This window comes from Patella vulgata, chromosome 1, assembly GCF_932274485.2.
Source record: "Patella vulgata chromosome 1, xgPatVulg1.2, whole genome shotgun sequence".
Classification (NCBI taxonomy): domain Eukaryota; kingdom Metazoa; phylum Mollusca; class Gastropoda; family Patellidae; genus Patella; species Patella vulgata.
The window spans coordinates 71475337-71501518 of NC_065879.2; the positions used below are offsets into that span (position 1 = coordinate 71475337).

Genomic DNA, 26182 nt, shown 5'->3' on the forward strand with positions numbered 1-26182 from the left:
CAAATTTTGATATGCGTCGGCTTACCCAAAATGAAAGGTTACGTGCCCTTGGCATGCTACAGATCGGCACAACACAGGCGGTTGTGGCGCGGACGATGAATGTTTCTCAGTCTGTCATAAGCAGGCTATGGTCCAGATACCGTGATACACAATCTGTACAGGACAGACCACGCTCAGGTCGACCAAGGGCGACAACTCAAGCCCAGGATCGATTTATCCGTACCTTGGCCTTGAGAAATCGTGTCATCACAGCAAATCAGATCAGCGCTCGTCTTCAAACAGACACTGGTGTGAGAGTGAGTGGCCAGACGATTCGGAATCGACTGCATAGGGGTCACCTTCGCGCCCGACGTCCTCGCGTGATCCCTTGTTTGAGAGATCATCACATTCAGGCAAGACGTCGTTGGTGTAGGGATCGTCAACACTGGGATAATCGACGCTGGAGCAATGTGATGTTTTCAGATGAGTCAAGGTTCACTGTTGATTTTTTGGACAGACGTAGGAGGGTGTGGCGTCGTCGAAACGAGCGCTTCCAAGACGTTAACGTCATCAGACATGATCGATTTGGGGGTGGTTCTGTTATGGTGTGGGGAGGCATCACTGTTGCTGGAAGAACGGCTTTACATGTTGTTGCAGGGCGTGTTACAGGCCAGTACTACCGGGACAACATCTTGGCAGTCCATGTTGTGCCGTTCGCACGAAGTCATGGCCGCCGTTTCATCTCCCAGGATGACAACGCAAGATGTCACAGGGCCAGGATCGTTACAGGTTACCTCCAACAACAGAACATCACCACATTACCTTGGCCAGCACTGAGTCCCGACCTCTCCCCCATCGAGCATGTCTGGGACATGCTTGGACAGAGGTTACGTCAACGTCAACAACGTCCTGCCAATGTCCAAGAACTTGCTGCTGCGTTGCAACAGGAATGGGACAATCTGGACCAAAATGACCTTAGACGTCTCATTAGGAGTATGCCACGTCGGATCAATGCTTGTTTGGCAAACAGAGGAGGATTTACCCGTTACTGACTTGGTTGTGATGCTGTGGTAACTTTGCTGTTTGACCCCGGGTATCATTTTACCCTTATAATGGTCAGTCTGTGCCTTACTTAGTCTAACGATCATTTGGAATAAATCGATGAATGTGAACTTCATTTCATTTTGTCATTTGTTTCTTCGTCAGTTTCATTAGGTGACTTTAATAACACTTAAAAATCAAATATCCCCTACTTTTTTTGAATAGTATATATCGTGCCACCCAGCCCATATCAAGACGAAAGGACCTTTCAGTCAATTTTTACGTCTTAAACGTATCTGTAGCTTAGAAATAGACTATGAAAGACATAGCCAAAATCTTCTCGATTTTTATCTTAATAGAGTCTACCCACACAAAGTAGTGTCGGAAAATATGAACAGGACAAAATCTCTAGCCAGAAAAGACCTGTTAAGCCCGACTACGACTACCATTTTGAAAAAACGAAAGTCGCTGGTTTTTATCACGGATTATAATCCAACAGCTGTTGAAGTTAGCATGCTCATAAAAGAGAAATGGCACTTATTAACCGGATCGGACTTGTGCCGCTCCATCTCAAACATTAGACCAATCACGGCATTTAGGAGGAATCCTAATTTGAAGGGTACGCTTATGAAAGCAAGACTAATCTATCCACCACGGGACCCGCAAATCAGCGGAGTCACGGTTCAAAATTTATTCGAAAAATGTATCAAGAAGGATTGTGATATCTGCCACCAAATTAGACCAAAATAACTACTTCATTAGTGGTAAAACTGGTTATAAATATTCCTGCCGCACGGGCTATAATTATTTAAGTAAAAATATAGTCTACCTATTAACATGCTCCCTCTGCAAAAATATCAATACGTAGGAGAAAGCAAACGTGCCTTTTCAAAACGGATAAAGGAACACTATGCAGATATACTGAGCGCCATGAAAAACGCATCACTTAGTTTTTCGTATAACAAAAAGATCCTGTAAACAGATCTTATTTATTTTGCTTCTTATTGTGAACAATATTCAAATGGGAACACATCAATAACAACACATTTGTACACTTATGGATGTTTAATCTGTAATCAACGGTACAAAGTACGACACAGATGTCAGTAGCGTGTGTGTCCTCCACGGGCTCTTACGCACGCTGTGCAGCAACGTCGCATGGAATTTACCAATGTTTGAAAGAAGGCCTGGGGCAAATTGTTCCATTCTTTTGACAAGAGCAGCTTCTAAAGCAGCAATGGTGTGCATCTGTGGTCTCTGATACAGACGGCGTCCAATCTCATCCCAGATATGTTCTATTGGTGTCATGTCCGGAGACATGGCTGGCCAGTCCAAGACATTGATGTTGTTAGCAGCCAGATAGTCCATACTTCCTGTTGGAAGTGCTGAAGTTGTGGGTGCGCTCGAAACATCGGAACAACAATTAGTTGCAAGACATCATCACGGTAGGCTACAGCATTAACGCGATCCCTGCAAATGTGTAGGGTGGTCCGGTGATGAAATGTGAAGCCTCCCCACACCATTACACTTCCCCCACCCCATCGATTCGTTTCGAAGACGCAGCAGTCTGCAAGACGTTCCCCAAGACGTTTCCGCACACGTTGACGGCACACAATGCTGCACGTGAATATTGGGTTTTTCATGTGCATCTCGTGCATTTTTTTTTGTGCACACGGGCCGATATTTTTTGCGTTTGGGAGTATTGTGTGAAACAATAGTTCATAGTATTGCATAATATTATACATACAAAACCACCTAGTAATAAAATATTTGGGAAAAAAAGTGATGCGTTTTCCATGGCGCTCAGTATATTAGACACAGCAGGCCAAAGCCGGTTTCTTTACACTTCAACTTAGATAAACATACGAGTAGGAATGTTATGATTAAAATAATAGAGCTCTTTAAGACTGACCCAGATAACGGCAAAAACGATGCCGTAAGGAAAGCCAATGAATTCAAATGGATTCACACTTTAAGAACATTCGCACCGGATGGCATTAACGAAAAGATGTAGTCCCGAGGGGTCCCCCACTTTATTGTTAACTTAAGTATGACTATTGTTGTGATAGAATACATAACTCTTATTTATTAAAAAGATATTTTAATACTGGTTAACATATTTACAGGTACATATGAACATCATTTGGTTGGGTACGTTAACGTATCGTCTAGCTATAGCTGCTTCTCCTCGGCCTCACAGGACCACTCTGCCCGGTGTCGAGGGCAGACCCTCTCCCGAGGTCCGGGAGGCCTCTCAGCCTCTACGGGCCTCTCTTGTCCCTCCTCTGTACTTTTTCGACCTGCTTGTAAACTAGGCTTTTTATATCGGTTAAGGCACGCCACAGTTAATACCATTAGTAATCAGAACAATGAAAAGTAATTATTAAGATTCACACATCTTAGCTCAAGACAAAAGGTGTCAATACGTGATAAGCCTAAATCTTATATCATATAGACACTCCGAGTATACATGTTTGACAAACCCATTACATCTTACATAATACTATGTCAACACCCCACACCTGATATAGATTAAATCTTACAATTAATCTGTCACTTAATATATGTCCAAAATGAGTTACAAATAAAATATGAATTCAGAATACAATATTAAAATTTAGATCCCAAATGATATTGTATTACATTCCTCCCTGAACCACAATTTTAAAATAGTGGAATATATAAAATAATATATGAAACGATTTTAAAACAATAAAAGATTAAAGCACAATACAATAATTGAAGTATCCAAAAGCAGATATTGTCAATGGTAAAAAAATGTTCAGTAGTCTACGGAGTAACGCCGTGGTAAATATAGTGTCGCAAAAGTTATATACAAGAAGCACAACATCGAAACTAAAAAATTCACAAATGTATAAGAGTCACTGGTCACAGTATGTGTAAGTCCTAGATCAGTATATTCTATGAATAAAGGCACATCGACGTGGGAACACAGTACGCGGAAAAATCGTCACACAAATGAATGTCATATAAATGATAAATGAAATACACGAACATAATCACATTCACACGCGATCCAAATTAGGGAATCCACCATTTAAACATATATTTTCTACCATGTATGCATCACCATGTATGCACCTATTCTCCTTTATGTCAGCATAATTATATTTTCCACCATGTATGCATCACCATGGATGCATATTCTTCTTTATGTCGGCATAATTATATTTTCCACCATGTATGCATCACCATGTATGCATATATTCTTCATCATGTCAGCATATATTTCGTATGCTCTGCTTTGTCGAGGTATGGTGAATGGATAATTTCTCCATTCTCAAGCTCACTGCGGCTTGTGGCTTTTAGCCGTCACCATCTTCTTCAACACTCTATACTCGGTATCGTCACCTTCTTTGTTTATTTATTGGCCGCTATTATTCTTGTCGGTTAGTCTTTTTCCTTTCCATACCGCCTGGCCAACGGTGCTTAATGACATGTCGTGTCATGAGAAATATTTTAACTGCCATTCGTGCCCAAGTTTTATCATCTGCTTATTATATCATGGAGTGAACTCAATTAACTTTTAATCAAATTAGTAAGTGGAACAGACTTGATAGATAATGATCTATTTTAAAATATTTACATGAGAATTTTAAATTAGATATTTTGGAAAGAACCTATCAAAATTAACAGTGGTTTTATCTCTATATTTTCTTTTAAACAAAACACAAAACAATACATCACATTCGCTCTTAATTCCGAGCAAGACCCTCGCTGAGGTGAAACAAATTCCGCCTTATAGGAATTTCAATCGATGCAAGTTTGCTTAAACTGAACACGCACACGTAACTTGAACTGGAAAAACAAATAAAAATTGTTATTTTCATCTTTGTTAGAAAATGCCGCGCCTTTCAAATGTAGAACGTCTATGCTTGTCAGTCTGTGGTTACTGTTGCAAGAGCCTTGAATTGTTCACGCCAGACAATAATAAATCTTAGAATGAGAGTGCTTCAAACTGGAACTATTGCCGACCGCCCAAGGGCGGGAGCGACATGTGTGACGTCACTCCAGGAAGATCAAGCAATATGATTACGTCATCTTAGAAACAGATTTGTCACTGCAACCTCCACAAGTAGAGAGATGTTTGGTGGAAGGGTAACTGCACAAACTGTTCGAAATCGCTTGCAGGCTGTTGGTCTTCGAGCTCGGAGGCCCTATAATGGACCAATATTGACACCTCTTCATCGCCGTAACCGACTTGTGTGGGCCACAAGACACATAAGATTTACTCAAAGACAGTGGAATTCGGATGTCTTTAGTGACGAATCACGATTCACTTTGAGATTTGCCGATGGCAGGGTCCGAGTGTACCGCAGGCGAACTGGGTCGACGTGTTCGTCAGCAAGTGAATCCACCACTGACGTTGCAGGACCTTCAACATGCTCTTGCTGAGCAGTGGCGACGTCTTCCTCGGGTAGTGTTTACTAATGTTCTGAGATACATGAGAAGACGTTGTGTGGCAGTACGAGACGCTAGAGGAGGCCACAACCGTTACTAAACACTGTATTCCGATTGTTCTCCAAGTCTGTGAATTTCATTTTGGGGGGTACTGTGACATCACGAACGTTATCAATGTAAAGGACTTTCGGCGACACGTATTCTTGCTTTCTGCTGATGTCAACATAACACTAAAATAGTTGCCTTAAACCAAATATTAAAAATCTAGTCCCCAAAATCCCGAGTGTCAAGTTTTTAATTTGGCTGAGTATACTATGTCAACACCCCACACCTGATATAGATTAAATCTTACAATTAATCTGTCACTTAATATATGTCCAAAATGAGTTACAAATAAAATATGAATTCAGAATACAATATTAAAATTTAGATCCCAAATGATATTGTATTACATTATGGTGTTTAATGAACTTAGGAACAGAAGATGTGACCAATGATGATACAAAATGAGTGACAAGAGGTACAGTATGCCCGGAATGCTAAGTTTCCTCTTGAACTCTGTCTATCACCTTCCATAAAAGATAGCAAGCGGTTTTGAAGCTTTAATTATTAAATCTATGTCTACATTATGTAATCTTTTTCATATTTTTTTTATAACCTTAAATGTAATTATAATATACATGTATATCTAAACATTACACTCCAAGAAATGTATATATGTTTGTAACTCACTACCTATACATGTGTCCACCACTGTTTATTGTAAACATAAGATTAAACTATTTTATATGTTTGGAGAGAACTTATATAGGCATTTGCCTGTTGTTCAATCCATTCCAGTTTATTGAATAAAATATTGTTTAAACTAATCACCTTCCATGTTAAAGTGCAACTTAAGAATTGGGGTTCTAGGGTCTCCTATCCCAGCCACACACCACTAGCATCCCAAATCTTCCGCACCTTTGATGTTGAACAAAACCCACCTAGCCCCCGGACAAATAAGGATAATATTATGTGTATTTTAATTTTTAATTTAACAAACTTATTAAATCATAATTTGCTACGTATTGTTCTATTCCTTAAAACACGTCTTAAAATCTTTCCACTAGCACTCTTGGGAATTTCTTCTAGAAACTCAATACCACCTCTAAGTCTCTTGTGAAATGCTGCATTTTCTAGAAAAGAACAAGATAATAATACAAATGTCTGACAGCAGCTCAGTCGTCCGTATTGTTTATAAATAGTTGAAGCCACGGTGGCTAAGTCGGTAAGTCGGTAAGAAGCTGCCTCGCTAGCCTGGAGGTCGCATATTCGATCTCTGCATTGGGCGAGACAGTTGACAGTGTTGCAGGATGAAGGGTCTGACAAGGACAGCTGTCTAATCGTTCAGATGGGACGAACCGAGGTTTGCATGCACGCAAAAGATCCATTGGCAGTTTGAATTCGTGCCACTGCCTGGGCAAAATTTCCGTCATAGCAAACTAGCCTATGCCCGTCGTAATAGCCCAGTCGAAGCAGAACAGTAGGACGATAAACTCCATTTCATTTCATTTTTATTTCATCTCACTTTATAAATAGTGCCGCCATTTTAATGTTTTGAAATGAATTACTATAGAATCCCAGCTGAGTAAATTTCACAAAGTATCTGAAAGATTACAAGTGCTGCCTACAGTTCCATAAATAATCAATGACTTTGACTTTCGGTATGGTTTATAATCTTGACGAGTTCTAGAAAATGCTTGTGAACACCGGCCTGTTGAGCGATTACAGGGGTTAGGGGTAATACGAAATGAGAATAAATGATGCTATCAGGTCTATCCCTGTGGGTAGACGAATAGAAGTTTATGAAATTTCAAAACAAATTTTACAAATGAAATGGGGTTTAACGTCGTATTTTTCTGGGGAGCCACGGTGGCTAAGCGGGTAAAACACTGACTCGGTAGTCTGAAGGTGCCACGTTCGCTCCCGGTGTTGGCCGAGAAAATTCATCGGGATATTCCGGCATGGTTTTCCTTTGTCAGTGGTGCAGGACGCAGGGTCCGACAAGGACAGCTGTCTAGTCGTTCGGATGGGACGAAAAGCAGAGGTCCAGTGCGCACGTAAAAGATCCCTTGATAGTTGGAATTCGATATAAGAGTAGGCCGTAGCGCCGCTGTCCGGGCAAAATTTCACCCTCATGGGACACTGTATGGCAGTCGGAGCAGTACAGTAGGACGTTATACCCCATTTCATTTCATTTTTTACGCCCGTCTTCATGAGCCCAGTCGGAGCAGGACAGTAGGACGTTATACCCATTTCATTGCCTATTTTTCTACATCGACAGTGCTTATAAAGACAGACATACAGCATGTGGGCAATTTTGCCCAGAGTGTGGCGCTACGGCGTACTCAATTTTCGAATTTCAACTATCAAGGGTCCTTTTTCGTGCACGCCAGTGTGTACACGAGACTTCGGCGTTTATCCCATCCGTAGTACTAGACACTGAATGGACTGATAAAAAGGCGTTGGACCAACAGCGGCGATGATCCGCCATTACTGATATCATATTAATTCTTATCATCGTCCAAATACTTTGCTGGTGATATATATCAAAAAAGAAAAATGTTATTTTAGCACAGAATCTAAAAAATGTGGGTGTATAAAACTATCCATACCTTGGACATAGTTATGAATATCACTAGAAGTTACTTTTGAATGATTTTTAAGAACCACAAAGGCTTTCGGGAGTTCTCCAGCCTCGTCATCTGGTACACCAATAACACCTACGTCAGCAATAGCGGGGTGTTTTAGTAGTAAAGCCTCTAATTCTGCTGGCGCCACCTGGTGACCTTTATATTTAATCAATTCTTTAAATCTGTCAACTATATACAGAAAACCATCTTCGTCTAGATGACCTACATCACCTGTAAAATACAAAGATAGGTTTGCCATGTAAGGTATATACGTCCACGGCAACGGTATCACCTTGGTCATGATAAACTCGACAAGGAAATCATCTAATAAAGTCTTTTTATAGTATGTGATAAATACTCAACAGAATATCGGTCATATTACATTTATGGCCTTATGTGAAGGCTTCCCAGATATAATCCCACTGTTATATAGTTATTGCCTATTTAATTGTCTTTTCTTCAGGGGTGGAGGGAGTTGTGAGGCGTAGGGCTTCCTGTTAACAGCTTATAGTTTTGTTATCTTTGGTTCAAATCGTAGAAAATATAATCTTATGGTGATGGACAATAATAATCATATGTTGTCAGGCAACGCCCCTCCCATATCCCTAACTTCAAGACGACAAATACCAACACAATTTTCAGGTCTGCTATGAATATATAAATAAAGGAGACCAGATTCGATGTGGGCATATCAAACACGTCCTCAATCACATGTATTAAGCTGTATTGTACGCACGTTTATAGAAATGAGCATTTCTCTAGAATGTTGAATTTCCTTCGCAATGTACAGTACGATGTCTAGAATACAACTAAGACACACATTCCTAAAACAACTAAGACACTACATATCTTTAAATGCTCACGGAAGAAACTGCGCTCTCTCGGTCATTAAGGAATTGTGAGCGAGATCGAGGGTGGGTCCCGGTTGACACGGACAACGTTAATATATGGTCATAAGTTTTAATTAGTCCTATAAAATGGGTCTTGCTATGCACATGCAGTTCTAACCCGTTTTAACCCATCCATCACGTCCAATCATGGCCGATGTTGCTTCCGGTTCGTTCAAATATCCCATCATAACTTGCGGTCCTCGGATATAAACTTCGCCATCTTCGTTTACACCAAGAGTTTTACCAGTATCTGTATCAATTATCTGAAGACAAAAATACAATAGTAGTATCTTATTTAATAATCTACGATTTAATACCAATATAGACAATCTATATAGAGAGAAATGGGGTTTAACGTCCATTCGACACAAACTAGGTCATTTCGGGACTAACATGGTTCAATTCAACGAGGTTGTACAAGCGGGCAATCAAAAAACGCTACTTGACTCAATGACAGACCTCGTGATCCAATGCGGACGCGTTATGCATTCGGCCACCAAAGCCCCTTAGCCAGCAATTAAAGGGTGCATTCCGGGGGCCGTTAAAAAAAGTGGACTCTTTTTTTTATTCACATATATTAAGAAATATACCTATTTAATTATTTAAATATAGCAAAATTAAGTTCATAGCAATCGGTGAAAAATGATTTTAAAACAATAAAGATGGTGGCGGTATAGATAAAAACTCAAATTGATTGTCATAACTCAAGATAGGATTAATCGAATACATGTATGATTATTTAGGTAAGACTACGGTATGTGTATAGTCTGGAAGTCTATATTTGCCTTTTAGTCTGGAATATTGTCTTAAACCTCGAAAAATACATTAGTACCCTAATACCTTTGTCTGTATGCCTGCGAAATTTCTGCCTACAGACCCTTCTTTGTGATGTGTTTCTGTATTTATATTTGTATTTAAACACTCGGACAATCCATAGGCTGTAATAAATTAACAATACATTTAATACTCATCGAGCCTGAACCTGAAAATTACCAATAAATAACCTAATTGTTTCTCCAAATTTCATGATTGTCGAATGTAGTGTGTTTAGATATAGCCCCCAACCACCCCCTTACCCACTTTTTGCATGGCCATTGTCGTTGAATTGTTTTGGTCTAGAAGCGAAGATGAGTTTGGGTGTACGTAATTTTGCCAGATTTTGATTACTATTAAGAATTTTGAGGCGGAAGGATATGGAAGTAAACAGACGTGAATTTGGGGAAGTAAGGGCATGGATTTAACACTGAAGTTAATGATAACCTATTGTGGGCGCTGACTCGCGAACCAGAAGGATATCCTGGGTTTGATCTCGGTGTTGGCATAGACAATTCCTTGGGTTGTCTAACACGGTTGGTTTCCTTTGTCTGTAGTGAAGGACGGTGGGTCTGCCAAGGAACAGTGCCAAGTTGTTCGGATAGGAGGAAAAACCGAGGTCCTTGGTACGCCAACGCCGATAACAATTGGAATTTAAAATAAAGACTTGGATGTAGCACCGCTAATCGAGCAAAATTTCATAACACATTGCAAGGTGTGTGCCCGTCTTTATTAACCCGGGTGGTACAGAAAAGTAGGACGTTAAAACCTATTTCATTTCATTTTGAAGTTAATGGAGAGAGAGGATTTCGAGTTTCAGTTAATATCAATGGGCTCAATTTGAAATCGCGTGAAAAGGGAGGTAACTCTGCTCGATTCGTAACTTGGTAGATAAGTCTCGATACTCCGGGGTGTTTATCTAAATGGGAGCTGGGTGGCTCAGTGAGTGGGACGTTCGATCGTTATCATGGAGATACCGTGTTCGATCCCTGCGTTGGCCGAGAAAATTCATCTGGATTTTACGGCGTGTACCACTAACAAGGGACAACGTATAGTCTTTCGGAAGGGACGAAAAACCGGGATACCGTGGAAACATTGGCGTGAACGTAAAACTCCCTTGGCAGTTGGAATGCGATAGAACAGTAGGCCATCACTCTATGTCCTGGCAAAATACAACCATAACACATAGTATGACCAATGCCTATCTCCATTAGTCTAGTCAGAGGAGAACAGTAGAACGTTAAACCCAATTTCATTTCATTTCATTTATTTAAATGATCGAGACTAGTAACTCACAGTAGGGCTATTACGTTTGATATCCCCTCCCAGTCACAGCGAGCGACCCTACCTTGAGATATGAAGTCAATCTGTAATATATCTCTGACCTTCAACTCTATGTCTTTACTTAAAGGGGCAGCTCCACACATGACCTTTCTAACACACGTCAGGTCATACTTTTTAACTTCTGGTGATTTAGCTACTAACACCATTACCGGTGGCACAACATGTATGAGTTTGATCTGAAACAAACAAATAAATAAACAGCTGAATATAACTCATATTACACCACTGATTGATGTGAGATATTCGGGTAGGGTTACATTTAGAGACCTGTTAATCAAGAGTAATTGTAGAGATACGAATTATGGCCATAATAATGTTATTGAGTTCTGAATAATAGAAATGATTCTTGTTCGGATGCATTAATAAAATCACTGGGAAATCGTTAAGTGTATTACGAAAAAAACACGAGTCAAACACTGAGTAAGGGGACAGGCTTAAAAGGATATTGTCTTTTTATAAGTATGTGAAAATGTGTCAATTTCATTGCATTTTAGGTATTATTTTGGAAATAAATGTTTAAATTTACGAATCCACTCAATATCCACTCAATAGAGACCTGTTAATCAAGAGTAATTGTAGAGATACGAATTATGGCCATAATAATGTTATTGAGTTCTGAATAATAGAAATGATTCTTGTTCGGATGCATTAATAAAATCACTGGGAAATCGTTAAGTGTATTACGAAAAAAACACGAGTCAAACACTGAGTAAGGGGACAGGCTTAAAAGGATATTGTCTTTTTATAAGTATGTGAAAATGTGTCAATTTCATTGCATTTTAGGTATTATTTTGGAAATAAATGTTTAAATTTACGAATCCACTCAATATCCAAACCATCTAATGGTTTTTATGGTCTTGCCGTGTGAATAAATAATTACATATTAATTTATATAACATCTGAAGCCAGAAGAACTCCAGGCAATGGGCAGGTTTGGCTCTCGCATACTGCTTCATTAACACTGCATTTGCTCAATTGTACTGTTGAACGTTTTCACCTGTTATTAAATATTTTATTCACTAGTTAATTTGCTAAGTATCCGATATTTTATTTGCTAAGCACCTGATATTTTTCAATAGCTGCAAAGTATGGTATTGGTCTAAATTTGGACATGATAACTAGCTTAACACCAAATGTTGTAGCACAACACAAGATGGCGATTAAACCATAGATATGATAAAATGGTAGAAATTCTAGGACATCATCACCCGGTTGTAAATTCATAGCCCTGTAACAATAAAAGGGTTAAATTTTAAAACCACAAATTGAATGATGGAGTTGGATGTTCAATGTTTAATTTCTAATGGTAGAAATTCTAGGTTATCATCACCCGGTTGTAAATTCATCGTTCTGTAACAAAAAAAAATCGCATGACGGAATATGATGTCCAATGTTCAGAATCCATTGCTTAAATACATAATAGTTCGAACTCTTGCCACTGTTTTGGAATCTCATAAATGACTGCTCCTTACGGCTAAAATATGACGCCATTTTGGAAATTTATACCCCCTTTTCAGAGATTGGTGCTCACTCTTTCGTTGGAATTATTGTGTGGTAAATATTTTTACACCTGATGCCCTTTTTTATGTAAATTATCTGTATTAAAATTACCTTGTACAGGACACAACGGGTGTTGCTTAGGAGGGTATGGGATTTTATTTTATTTGTAAACATTATTATCTCATTAAATGTAGAAATGAATTACACCATATACTAGCTGCAATTTTTAGCCGTGATAATTCTTATCTACGGCTGCAATTGATACACTATTTGCGACTTTCAGCATGTAAAATTAGGTTCAATTGCAACATTTTTCAACACATATCTTCACAGTCTGCATGGAAATAAGTAATTATGTTACAAATAGTGAAGAGTGGAACACTGAAATCATAATCTTATCTTACCGAACAGTTTTTCGAATGACATGACATCCCGTGATTCTGGTTCGGCAGCCATTTTAAACTGAACAGAAATTTCGCATAGCAGTTGGGTTTAATCAAATCATATAATTATACGGTAAGGTTTCACCTTTATTTCAATTGGAATAGGTTTATAATATGATAAACTATGTACAGTACAGTTTGGGGTCAGTGTTATTAGACATTAAGGGAGTTATAGGCCAATAACGTTTTTTTTTAGTTTTTAGTCAATTGACTACAAAACTTGCTCAAAGGAAGGCCTTTGTACGGTCCACTACTGTGGCTTGGACAAGACGGTATACATCAGTAGTGAGACCATTTCTAACTAAATACTAACCTCATTTGTACCATATTAGCGACTATATTATAATGCGATAACATAACAGCTTTAGGCAAACCAGTTGTTCCACTAGAAAATACGTAACACGCTACAGTCTTCTTAGGGTTAAAGGTCGCCTTCTTCAGACCCATGCCTTCACCAAGGGAGATAACTTTCTCCAATGAAATAAAATCATCAATGTTTGAATCACCGCCTATAACAATAATATCCTGTAAAACACAACAGCCAACAGTAGCAAATAAAAATATAACCACAAGACCATTTTAAAATGTCCATTATTTGTTACATTGTTGGTCGTTTAAGTTTATCTTCACAACGCATCACCAAGTATATGATGTGTTTGTACCGACACCATTCAATAATTAATAGAAACTCACCTTTATAGATTTAATTCTACTTGCTTTTATCGTGTTTAAGAGACTGGGTACTGTTATAACCCACTGTGTATTACACTGTTTAAACTGGTTTATCAACTCATCTGTAAATAATTCAAATTTCATTCTAAAATCAAAGACTATGGCGACTTCAGCGCAATACAAAACAAGACTAAATTCATTGTCAAAAGATGGCGAGTTAGCAAATAAAATATCGCATAGTGTGTATCGGGCTTACAGGACTCATCCAGTTTCACACGAAACAAAGAAGTACCAGAATGCTCAACCATTTCAATCAAATCCATAAGAATAAATATTTGTGTGAGTATTATATAACATACTTTATTCAAGAGCTAAATCTGACTATTGCAGGTCTTTCCTTAGGCCTGAAATGTTATCTAAATTATTAATTGGACATTAATTAATTTATCCAGACCATAAAGAATTCTCGATGTCATCGCTAGCCTGTGATATTTGGCGAATTGGAATACATTTTTTGAAAAATAATTAAACGTAAAAATGGATAATCTAAACTTTGCTTTTTTATCGTGGTGACTTTAGTAATGATGATCGAAGCTAGACTAAAATTAAAAAGCTAATATCTCGGTTCAGAGAGGAGCAATTTGACTGAAATTTTTAGCGTATTCTATTTATCTATTTTTTAACTATTATAGCGAGAACTGTCAACTCTTTATTTAAGCACCCATAATGCCCCTTTAAACCAAAATATTTCATACGGTCCACGCTACATAACTGGGTCATTTCGGGACAACCATTGTATGTCATGAACCCCTTGAAAACCCAGGTAGATTTACAAACGATTCATGCCATGAAAAATCGTAGTAAGGATCCAACAATCATATTGGTAACAGATCCAAGGTCTTTGAGACAACTTTCGAGCACGTATCGGTAGGTGCAACTATCTGTGATACGTTTTCGAAGAAATGCATACGGTACGTTATGTGGTTTTGGCGACAAGTAACCAAATTCCAAGATATATAAGTGCCGAGAAAACTATGCATATTAACAATTCATTCGTAAAACGAAACAATTCCTTAAACGAGTTAGGTAACCTCCCAAAAAAATCAATATTATGTTTTGAAAAATTTTGTAATAGGTAATTATTTTTACATTAATGTTTGATTTGAAATCTTATCAACATATACCGTGTGAAATCTAGCAAGCAAGGAAGGGAGCACATTCGGGTAAAGTGTCCGTGATGGTGAAACCGTTTTTATTTAATATAATCTAGGGCATAGTTTTGGGAGATTTGCTTGGCTCACCTTTCATATATTGTGGATTGGTTGCTTGCATAATGGCACCAAAGGAAATCAGCGCCCAGAAAACAACAGCATAGTCAATCTTATTTGGTGAATACACACAAACAACATCTCCTTCTTTTACTCCTAAAGATTGTAAACCATTCGATGCTTTAATAATCAGCAATTTTAATTCTTTATACGTCACACTTCTCCCTGTTTCCAAATCAACCTAGAATGTATTAACAATGGCGTAAGCTTTTAAAGCAATAGATTTAACACGCAGTATTACAGGGTGTTCGATTTGAGGAGTTCAGATAAATAACAGATGAAATGAAATGGTGTTTAACCTCCTACTGTTCTCCTCCGACTAGTCTAATGAAGACGGACATGCGCCTTAGAGTGTACTATGAGAGAAATTTGCCCGGACACGAGACCAGGGTTTTTCATCCTAACAAAGTTTTATTGTATTTGTCCTTAAACCTCTGGACCGTTGACTGTTGTATACCTTTGGCCCTCAGACTATTTGACGTCTGATATCCTGGTTCGAATCATTATTTAAATATTGACGGGTACTGTGCTGACTCGTTTAGAATACCTGATATCACTTCACATTTAATGTCATCCGCGTTATTCTATTGCATTATGTCACAGTGATAGATTTCTAGACGTAATAACAGCCATTAAAGATTGGAAGCAGTGACAAGTCACACAACGATTGGAAGTATTTTATACTATTTGCAGCGCAAAAGTGAGGGCAAAATTCATTGCATGACTATTTTTTGTCTACAATGATCTTAACCTCCAAGTTATATTTATAGCTTGGCTCTCGTGAGTTAACAGATTTAACCAGAAGCCCAAGGCTTAAACCTGTTAACGAATGAAGCGTACTATAAATGACTTGTAACATTGACAACTGCTCAATATGCTTATTGTTATTGCACAGAAAACCCACCCAACTTATCTATATGATTTCTACTAAAACTAGTGTAAACCAGCAAAAGTGTGCATTAGCATTGAACATGTCTAGTTATTACGCGGTTAAACACCGCCCAATCTGCTAGAGGGAAAACAATCTGCTTATTCAATGAAAAGAACAAAGGAAGATTTCCCATCCATGTTACAATATCAGATTTTGACCTAGGCTTCATGTACACACATTATTTATAATGCAGTATCATTTAACTATATAATGTCATCGGGATTTTCCGGCGTGGTTTCCCCTTGTCATTTGGTGCAGGACGGAGGGCCTGACCGGGACAGCTGCCTAGTCGCTCGGATAGCGTGCACATAGCACGATGTATGGCGTATTCCCGACTTCGTTAGTCCAGTCGCAGCAAAACAGTAGGACGCTAAACCCCATTTCATTTCAATTAACTAATAATTTAACTACTGAGCTGGTGACTATGTTGGAGGCGTTTCAAACCAGACACCAGCTGTGGCGAGTGTAGTGTGCAAAACGGGTGTGTGTGTGTGGGGGGGCTTGTCTCCCGAAACGAATTATTAAATAAGACGTTCGTATGAATAGCCAGTCTAGTGTGGTATATTTTTATTATTCCAGCACACGTATAATTTGTCAGTTTACTTTAACCAGTATTGTAATTTTTACATTGTGTGGCGCGCTTTTTTACTTCTTCTGTCTTTGGCCACGAAATGGTGTAGCGGTTTGGTAGTATGGGGAATTCTGCTGCAATTATTGCTCAGGACCCACACCCCGGTAATATCTCTGCCACCAGTGATCTATTGGCCGATCACAAGCCGTTTAAAGTAGAGCCTCTTCAGAGGAGAAGGCGGACTAGCTAAAAAGTAGTTGTGCTATGTTCGGCTCTCTCCCTCTTCGAACAAACGGAACAAACCTGTATAAAACTATAAAGTTTTATTATGTATTATAACATATATATAGGTTAATTTTAATGGACTGGGAAAACTCTTTTATACTATTTATAAAGAGGCGAACTGTTCCAGTTCAAGCCGTTCTGTGAACTGTTTTGTGTAATAGCTAAAAGCTATACTGTTCATTAACTGCAAGCAGTTAAAAGCTGTATCTTTTCATGAAACGCAAGCGTTTAATGTTTGTATCTGTTCATTAGATGCAAGCATCTAAAGGCTGTATCTGTTTTTAAACTGGAAGCAGTTTTATGTCTAGGCTCAAAGAGCACTTCTCAAGAACTATAAGTGTATTAACTAAAGCTTCGCTTCGACCCTGGAGACGGATATCCCAGACCGAACAACTGAACCAGGGTAGTAGTGCTTGGTAACACGTTCGCCTGGCCGGTTCGACAGGATGGCGTCGTAACTGAGAATTCATTCCCAGCTCATGCAAAATTATAAACTATACACTCCTTATGTAAACAAAGTATACATTGTGTTACATAATCAGATCATCTGATGTTAAAGACGCTTCCTGCCAACTTGACACCTGTTCGTTATCGACATGCCTGGAGTCCTTGGTCTATGTGATTATGTAATGATTATGTAAACGTTAACTTGCTGGCATGTTTTATTTAAACTTTCTTTGTCTGATTAGCATGTATCGAATGTTAAACTATATATGATACATTAGCCAGATGTCTAATAAGATTCCTTTGTCTGGAATGGTTTATAAACCCAGATTAACAAACGAAAAGGGCAGAGAGGTCCAGGCAGGACATGAGAGCAGTCGGAGGCTAGGCGACGTCTGGTAGTTAACTCCAGGCCACGCTGGTTTGGAGTTAAGACCGGACAACGGCCAACTAATGTAAGCTAGTTATGGAGCCTTTAAGTTTTGTATATAATATGTTAGAAGAAGCCGAGAATAAAAGTATTTTAAGATGTTAAACTAGTCTTGTTATCCAGAACTTGATATAAAGAACCAATACTGTCACATATAAATTGATGCCGTAGACCAGACCAACGTTTTGAAGTCATAACCACTAGGCGATCAAAGAATTATTTCTAAGGTAAGTCTTTTTCTAATCCTACCATGGCCGGTTAATAATGACATTGTGCTATAATGTATTATAATTTAACTGGGAAATCAGCAGTTTATCATCACGCTTTATTAAATATCATGGTGTAGTTACTTAATTTAATATAATTTTCAAGCTAGTAGTGGAACAGTCCTTAACTATTTGTAGGAAAATGACTAAAACAAAATTGTATATATATTGTTTGTTTTACAATAGGTCATGTTGTTTTTAAAAGATTATAAATGATAATTGTTTGTTTTTGAACACATATTTTGGCATTTAAAAGTAGTAGTAACAGGTTAATATCGAAAAGTAAAATGTTTTGTGATTGTTTAACTAGAATTGGGTTAACAGTATCGTAATTTGGAATTTAACCCAATAACATTCACAAAGTATTAACGCGTTTATCTCTAAGGTTTTTTTTGTTGTTGTTTTGTCTATATGTGTCTATTACCCCAAATGTTAATGGGATGCCCCGATATTTACGGGAGAGAATTTTATTTGTGATACCCCTAATGTTAATATGGGATCAGTAAAATTATCTGCGACATATTATGTGATTTCAATGTCGCGCGTGTATGAACACTGTAGTATATATGTATGAACTTTTCAACCAGTATCTTATTACTTTTCAACCAGTGTTTTATTCTTTTGCCATTTGCATTTTTTCTTTTTGTTTATATAACTTTTAATCAGCTTATAGTTATTTTTCGTATTTTTGTTTATATATTAATTAGGGTAGTTACCATCGACTCCATTTATATTTAATTTTGTAATAGTCTTTAAAAGTTATTTCATATAATTCATAACTTTATTCAAAGAAAAGGGAAGGTATGTTACATAATCAGATCATCTGATGTTAAAGACGCTTCCTGCCAACTTGACACCTGTTCGTTATCGACATGCCTGGAGTCCTTGGTCTATGTGATTATGTAATGATTATGTAAACGTTAACTTGCTGGCATGTTTTATTTAAACTTTCTTTGTCTGATTAGCATGTATCGAATGTTAAACTATATATGATACATTAGCCAGATGTCTAATAAGATTCCTTTGTCTGGAATGGTTTATAAACCCAGATTAACAAACGAAAAGGGCAGAGAGGTCCAGGCAGGACATGAGAGCAGTCGGAGGCTAGGCGACGTCTGGTAGTTAACTCCAGGCCACGCTGGTTTGGAGTTAAGACCGGACAACGGCCAACTAATGTAAGCTAGTTATGGAGCCTTTAAGTTTTGTATATAATATGTTAGAAGAAGCCGAGAATAAAAGTATTTTAAGATGTTAAACTAGTCTTGTCATCCAGAACTTGATATAAAGAACCAATACTGTCACAATTGTCAACAATATAAATGCAACATTATTAAAAAGATGGACATAATGTGATTTATGATTAAGTTGATATACAAAAGTATTATTTAGTTACACTTAATAAGTTATAGGATATGCATAAAAATTATAATTGCATGCTATATATTTCAAATTCAGCTATTTACGTAAAGGGGAGATAATAATACCCAATCTATACTAATATTTGTGACTGTCGTTTGTCTGTCTGTCTGTCTGTCTGTTCGGGGTTGGCGGCTACACTAGGTCTGCCCCGAGTCTGAAATTTGGGGTATAGGGGTAGCTCGGACCGGTGAGTAACATAGGCCAGGTGGCGTTACTCTACCACTTCCGGTTTTGGACTTATGACCCCCGAGCGAAGCCGATCTGTTCGGGGTTGGCGGCTACACTAGGTCTGCCCCGAGTCTGAAATTTGGGGTATATGGGTAGCTCGGAACGGGGAGTAACATAGGCCAGGTGGCGTTAGTCTACCACTTCCGGTTTCGGAGTTATGACCCCCGAGCGAAGCCGGTCTGTTCGGGGTTGGCGGCTACACTAGGTCTGCCCCGAGTCTGAAATTTGGGGTATATGGGTAGCTCGGACCGGGGAGTAACATAGGCCAGGTGGCGTTAGTCTACAACTTCCGGTTTCGGAGTTATGACCCCCGAGCGAAGTCAGTCTGTTCGGGGTTGGCTGCTACATCTGCCCCGAGTCTGAAATTTGAGGTATAGGGGTAGCTGGGACCGGGGAGTAACATAGGCCAGGTGGCGTTAGTCTACCACTTCCGGTTTCGGAGTTATGACCCCCGAGCGAAGCCGGTCTGTTCGGGGTTGGCGGCTACACTAGGTCTTCCCCGAGTCTGAAATTTGGGGTATATGGGTAGCTCGGACCGGGGAGTAACATAGGCCAGGTGGCGTTAGTCTACAACTTCCGGTTTCGGAGTTATGACCCCCGAGCGAAGTCAGTCTGTTCGGGGTTGGCTGCTACATCTGCCCCGAGTCTGAAATTTGAGGTATAGGGGTAGCTCGGACCGGGGAGTAACATAGGCCAGGTGGCGTTAGTCTACCTCTTCCGGTTTCGGCGTTATAACCTCCGAGCGAAGCCGGTCTGTTCGGGGTTGGCGGCTACACTAGGTCTGCCCCGTGTCTGAAATTTGGGGTATAGGGGTAGCTCGGACCGGGGAGTAATATAGGCCAGGTGGCGTTAGTCTACCACTTCCGGTTTCGGAGTTATGACCCCCGAGCGAAGTCTGTCTGTTCGGGGTTGGCGGCTACACTAGGTCTACCCCGAGTCTGAAATTTGGGGTATAGGGGTAGCTCGGACCGGGGAGTAATATAGGCCAGGTGGCGTTAGTCTACCACTTCCGGTTTCGGAGTTATGACCCCCGAGCGAAGTCAGGGTTGGCGGCTACGCTAGGTCTGCTCCGAGTCTGAAATTTGGGGTATAGGGGTAGCTCGGACCGGGGAGTAACATAGGCCAGGTGGCGTTTGTCTACCACTTCCGGTTTCGGAGTTATGACCCCCGAGCGAAGCCGGGTATCCTGCTAGTAATATTTATTATGGACTCAGACTAGTAATTATTTGCCCATTGACTTCAATGTTAAATGGGTGTAACATCACAGGCTGTAGCTTTTTGCTCAACATTCCGTTGGTTCCAATCTCTATAGGCACAATGGGGACCCACATTTGGCAATCTCCTCAGCATAAATTTGTAGGGGGTTGATCGTTTAGATTTTTTGCTTCGGGGATTTGAAGTTGACAGGGGTGAAAATCTCACTTCCGATACAATAATTGCTCCGCAGAAAGACATTTTACACACCTATCCCTCCGCTGTAACATCACCAGTATTACCCAAAACTGCTATAAAATTGCAAATTTGATCCCTTTTCTCCTATTCTAGACCAAAAAGTCAACCCAAAAATGCAGGAAAAGGGGAGAAAAAAATTAAGGGAAAAATTGTCTATTTATAACTCGCACTACATTCGTCCATCATGAAATAAGGGGAAATAATTACTAGTCTTAGTCCTTATGGTACATTTGGACACAGATCACTAAAGATTTCCCCATTGACTCCAATGTTAATTCTCGTATCTTAGACCGGCTCTAACTTTTTCCCAAATTTTCGTTGGGTAGAACGCTTTCTACCACAGATGGAGCAACATGTGGCAACCACTTGCCCACTTGAGATACACAAGCTGGAAGTAGAGATAAGTAAACATGCAATTTCAGGCCCTACATTTCAACCTAACCAACCTCTCAACTCTTGTATCCTTCCGCATCAAAATTATGAATATTCACCAAAACCTGGCAGAAAATGTATTTTCAAACCCTTTTCCTCGATTCTACACCAAAAAGTCAACAAAAATCGCCATGCAAAAGGGGGAAAAAGGAAAAGGGAGAGGAAGACTAAAAATAGCTTTGGCCCTTGTTTCGTGGATGACGGCGTAGGAATATTTGGTGATCTGTGTCCATTTCCAACAAAATAGATTATATAATAGGGATATAGTATGCTAAATAACAAGACATAGGTTTCTATTAAATTATAAAATTAAACATAATATATGGCAGATAGCAATATTATTATAAAACTTAGAAAGAGTCTGTCAACATACTATTCACACAGTTATCAAATATCCTTTCCCTCACTATATATAACTACAGTGACCTATATCTAAATATAGCTGTTATTAGTCTCGACTATTTAGGCGTCTACAGACTATAAATAAAACAATACTAACAAAATGAAACTAGCTTTGCCACACTTGCATATACAAATGAAGCCTATCTATAGCTATCTTATATCTAATATGAAACGAGATATCTATATGACAACTTTTTATCTTTCAAACCGTCCTCATGTTCTTCATAAAACAACTGCACAATATCTGCAGTCAACAACAAAACAAATAGTTAATGAGTAAAAAAAGGGGACACGTGTTAATCCTTACAATAAGAGTGATTAAAAGCCTCTGTCTTCCCTTTTCCTACTCTACACCTTGCTGTACTGAGAGTGGAATCTTGGGGTTTCGACGGAGTGTGGTCCAATGCCCCCCCCCCCTCGCGAGTACTAACGATAGAAGCCGTAGTTCTATCCAGTTTGTCGAAAAAAAAATAATTCACACGTTTATTTTAGAAAGTAAACAGTGTTCATCTTTACTTGGGAGCCCTGATGGCCCAGTGAGTGATGAAATGAAATTGGGTTTAACGCCCTACCGTTCTGCTCCGACTGGGCTATTGAAGACAGAATAAATAGACGCTAGAGATTGCCATTCGATTGAGACTTCTGACGTATTTAGCAGAACATACCTGATTAGAAATTACAATAAAACAGGGACGATTGAATATAAATCAGTTTATATGCATTCATAATACATTATTATATGCGTTGGGACCCATTTGAGTCTATTTCTAGGTCCCAAATATTAGCGATTTAGCTCCTTTAACATATCATAAACCAATTCTCAATGAAATGAAGGTGAAACCATGATTTGATTTAACGAAACTGCTATGCGAAATTTTTGTTCAGTTAAAATGTCCGCGTACCAGAATCACGTGATAATTATATCACTCGAAAATACAGAAAAACTGTTCGGTATGATAAGATTAAGATTTATGTGTTCCACTCTTCACTATTTGTAACATAATCACTTATTTCCATGCAAACTGTGATATGTGTTGAAAATTTTGCAACTGAACCTAATTTTACTTACTCAAAGAGTCGAATAATGTATCAATTGCAGCCGTAGATAAGAATTATCTCTGCTAAAAATTGCAGCTAGGCGTTAGTCCGACTTTATTGCCACAGTTGGTGCAGACAAGTAGGATGATAAACCCCATTTCAGGTCATTGCGTTTTTCCTAGTTCCTTATCTTACCTATGTTCAGAATATTATAAATTCATTACTTTAGTTTATCATTAAAGTAGCTAAGTCTCTAACTCAATATCATCCAAAGTCTTACACGTTAAAGGCGCGAATTATTTGTCAATTCAAATCAACATTGATGTTGTGATCTTACCGGCAAAAGGTAGCCTTCTGATATCCAATATTTAAGACAAAATAAACATTTACCTTTGGTACACGAATCGTGTACCATAATGCGTTTCAGCGCCATTTGTAACAAGTGACCAGAAAGAACGAGGCTAGACATATTCCACAACTCCTGTCAAACGGTGACGCCATATGTTATCTGGAGCGCATGAGCAATAGACTGGAACAACCAGATGCTAGAAATTGACATTCGGTTGAGACTCATTTCGTATTTCGCTGGACATAACAGATTTGAAATTAGAGTCAAAACGGAAACAATTCAATGTAAATCAGTTTATAAACAATGAGATTTCGCTGGACATAGCACGGAAACATTATTATATGTGTTGTGACCCATTTGGGTCAATTTCTAGGTCACAAATATTAGCGATTTAGCTCCTTTAAATCTCGTTGCTCAGTCCTTTAATTGGCGGTCACAATCGGTGAAGCCATAATATTGTTTAACGTATATATGGCGGCCGTTGTCTAATTCACCTGAGGGTTGATTATGGGTTTAGCATGTGAATAGATCTCTAAATAGCCTGGAGGCTCAGTGGGGGGGGGGGGGGGTTCCATCTAATGGGCACAAAACCAGACCCAACTTTTCTAGAGTAAAATTTTGCGTAGAATACGATGCCGAGTGGTAATAAGTCCGCCGTTGGGGCGTTTTCGAGATATTCGGGGTCAAAGGTCAAATGGGTTCATTTGCACTGAAAGTGAATGCACAGTCATTCTTATATCATGAAAATAAGCTGAAAATGGTCGAAAGTAATCACACTTTCAATAAAAATGTAAACTTGCTAAATTCACCTTTGTTCTTTATGACCCCAGATGTCAAAAGGTGTCATTTTCCGTTTTAGCACTAGGAAGATTTAAAGTAATAAATTAAAGACCCCCTAAAGATAAATTTTAAATGTTCCTATTATTAATAAGAACAGGTTTCGCTTTAGTTTTTATATTTTACATTGACATTTTATTGCTTTAAATCGTCCTAGTGCAAAAACGGTAACTTTCACCTTTTGACCTCCAGGGTCACTAAGACTAAAGATGAATTTAGCAAGTTTACATTTTTATTGAAAGTGTGATTACTTTCGATCATTTTCAGCTTCTTTTCATAATACAAGAATGACTGCGCATTCACTTTCAGCGCAAATGAACTCATTTGACCCCGAATATCTCGAAAACGCCCCAACGGCGGACTGATTACCACTCGGCATCGTATTCTACGCAAAATTTTACTCTATAAAAGTTGAGTCTGGTTTTGTGCCCATTTGATGCCCCCCCCCCCCCCTCCGCGCTCAGCCTCCGGTCTAAAATAATAATCTATATAACAATTGATTGAAGCCATTTAATACTTGCAATAGGCAAATTTACCCCTTTAGGTATTAACAAGATTTTAAACTGTCTGAAATGAAATAGGGTCTAACGTCCTATATTTCTGCAACAAACGGCATAATGCAGACGTATAAACCTATTGCCACAGAATTACTGCAAAATATGTATGCAATGCATGTATGGTACTGGCCATATAAAATAAGCACTATCATCAATTCAAAAGTTTATTTAGAATTGTAGAAGGTAAACCAGCCCTTTTAAATATACAACCATGAGATAGTCTGTCAGGTTAACAGGACCTAAGTTAACATCTAGTGGATTTTATTTGATAAACATATTATAAAGACATTACCCCCACTTGTTTTAAAAATCTGCCAACAATAATGAGTGTAATCGGCTTTATACCGTATTCAGGTGTTCAAAGTGTCAAGTTACAACTTACCAGAGCCACATTATCTGGAAATTTATCAAACCAAGAAAACATATATTCCGTAAGAGATACAATAGGGACTTGTATTTCCGCCATTTTAACCAACACTTATAAACTGTTATGCTCTCATAAGATTACATGTCCCAGTTACACAGTTAAGCCACGGCAACCTTGACTGCATTTATCATATCCTAAACAAGCAGCCGACCATACTACAAATAGCGAGTCAGCGTCTTCCTCAGCCATTGTGGCTCCCACCGTAGATCAGGCATTTCGGTATCAAATCGGTATTGTATAGAGAGGCATGACAATAGTTTGGCAAACTATGGAGAATTTGTGAAAACACCTTAAATAGTTTGTATATGTATATTATTACCAGAAAATATGTATTAAGTAAATAAACAATAAACAAATAACTGAGCGCATATGTATATATGTATATTATTACCAGTAAATATAAATTACGATATTAATTACATACGTATTAAGTAAATAAACAAGTAACTTAGCGATTTATATTATAATTTTCGGTAATCTTCATTTCTCAAAAACCGAGCAAAGAAAATAAACAATAAATGAGCACAATATATTAATGTTTTGAGTACTAAATATATAATTATCAATTAAATGTTATGATCTGTCTCTCAAAATACGTCTAAGAATTTTCCCGCTAGCACTTTTTGGAATTTGTTCCAGGAATTCAACACCGCCTCTAAGTTTCTTGTGAGGAGCCACTTGTTCTGAAAACAAAAATAGAATTATTTTTAGTAATCAATGCTGCAGAGTCGCTCAACAATACTGACAAAAGGATGTATGTGATTATTTTCATAAAATAATTATGCTCATTCAGTTCCTTTAGTCTTGTATATTATTTGATAGATATCATTCTTCAGATACAAAAATCAGTGGTTGCATCCAATGCTGATTTTACTATTTGAAAGTCATTATACTATTCAAATATTCGATTTAATTTAAATCAATAATATGTAGAGTTTTTTTAATGGTCTTTCCGGTTTCTAGACATTTTAAATCTTTAAGTCCAATTTATCATAATGTTCTTGTGTTGG

General features: G+C 38.4%; 2 protein-coding genes across 4 annotated transcripts in view; both read right to left on the reverse strand.

The window, feature by feature from the left end:
* Positions 1–3137: 3137 nt before the first annotated feature.
* LOC130010318 (luciferin 4-monooxygenase-like) lies at positions 3138–25262 on the reverse strand. Of its 3 annotated transcripts, XM_050541678.2 has the most exons (10): positions 25128–25262; positions 15078–15285; positions 13798–13898; positions 13418–13629; positions 12224–12389; positions 11166–11337; positions 9845–9942; positions 9123–9267; positions 8097–8345; positions 3138–6617 (listed from the first exon to the last, which is right to left on the reverse strand). In XM_050541678.2, the coding sequence occupies exons 1-10, from the start codon at positions 25209–25211 to the stop codon at positions 6493–6495; spliced, it is 1560 nt and encodes a 519-aa protein (XP_050397635.1). In that variant the 5' UTR covers positions 25212–25262; the 3' UTR covers positions 3138–6492. The 3 variants fall into 3 exon arrangements, with proteins under 3 accessions (XP_050397635.1, XP_055956710.1, XP_050397710.1); XM_056100735.1 differs by lacking the exon at positions 12224–12389; XM_050541753.2 differs by lacking the exon at positions 3138–6617 and having other exon boundaries at positions 8204–9267.
* LOC126815811 (uncharacterized) overlaps positions 25120–26182 on the reverse strand; it is a 39927-nt gene continuing 38864 nt past the window's right edge. Inside the window, exon 16 of the mRNA XM_056100757.1 lies at positions 25120–25855. Within this exon, the coding sequence (XP_055956732.1) occupies positions 25746–25855 (110 nt within the window). The 3' untranslated portion in view covers positions 25120–25745. The remainder of the gene's footprint in view (positions 25856–26182) is intronic.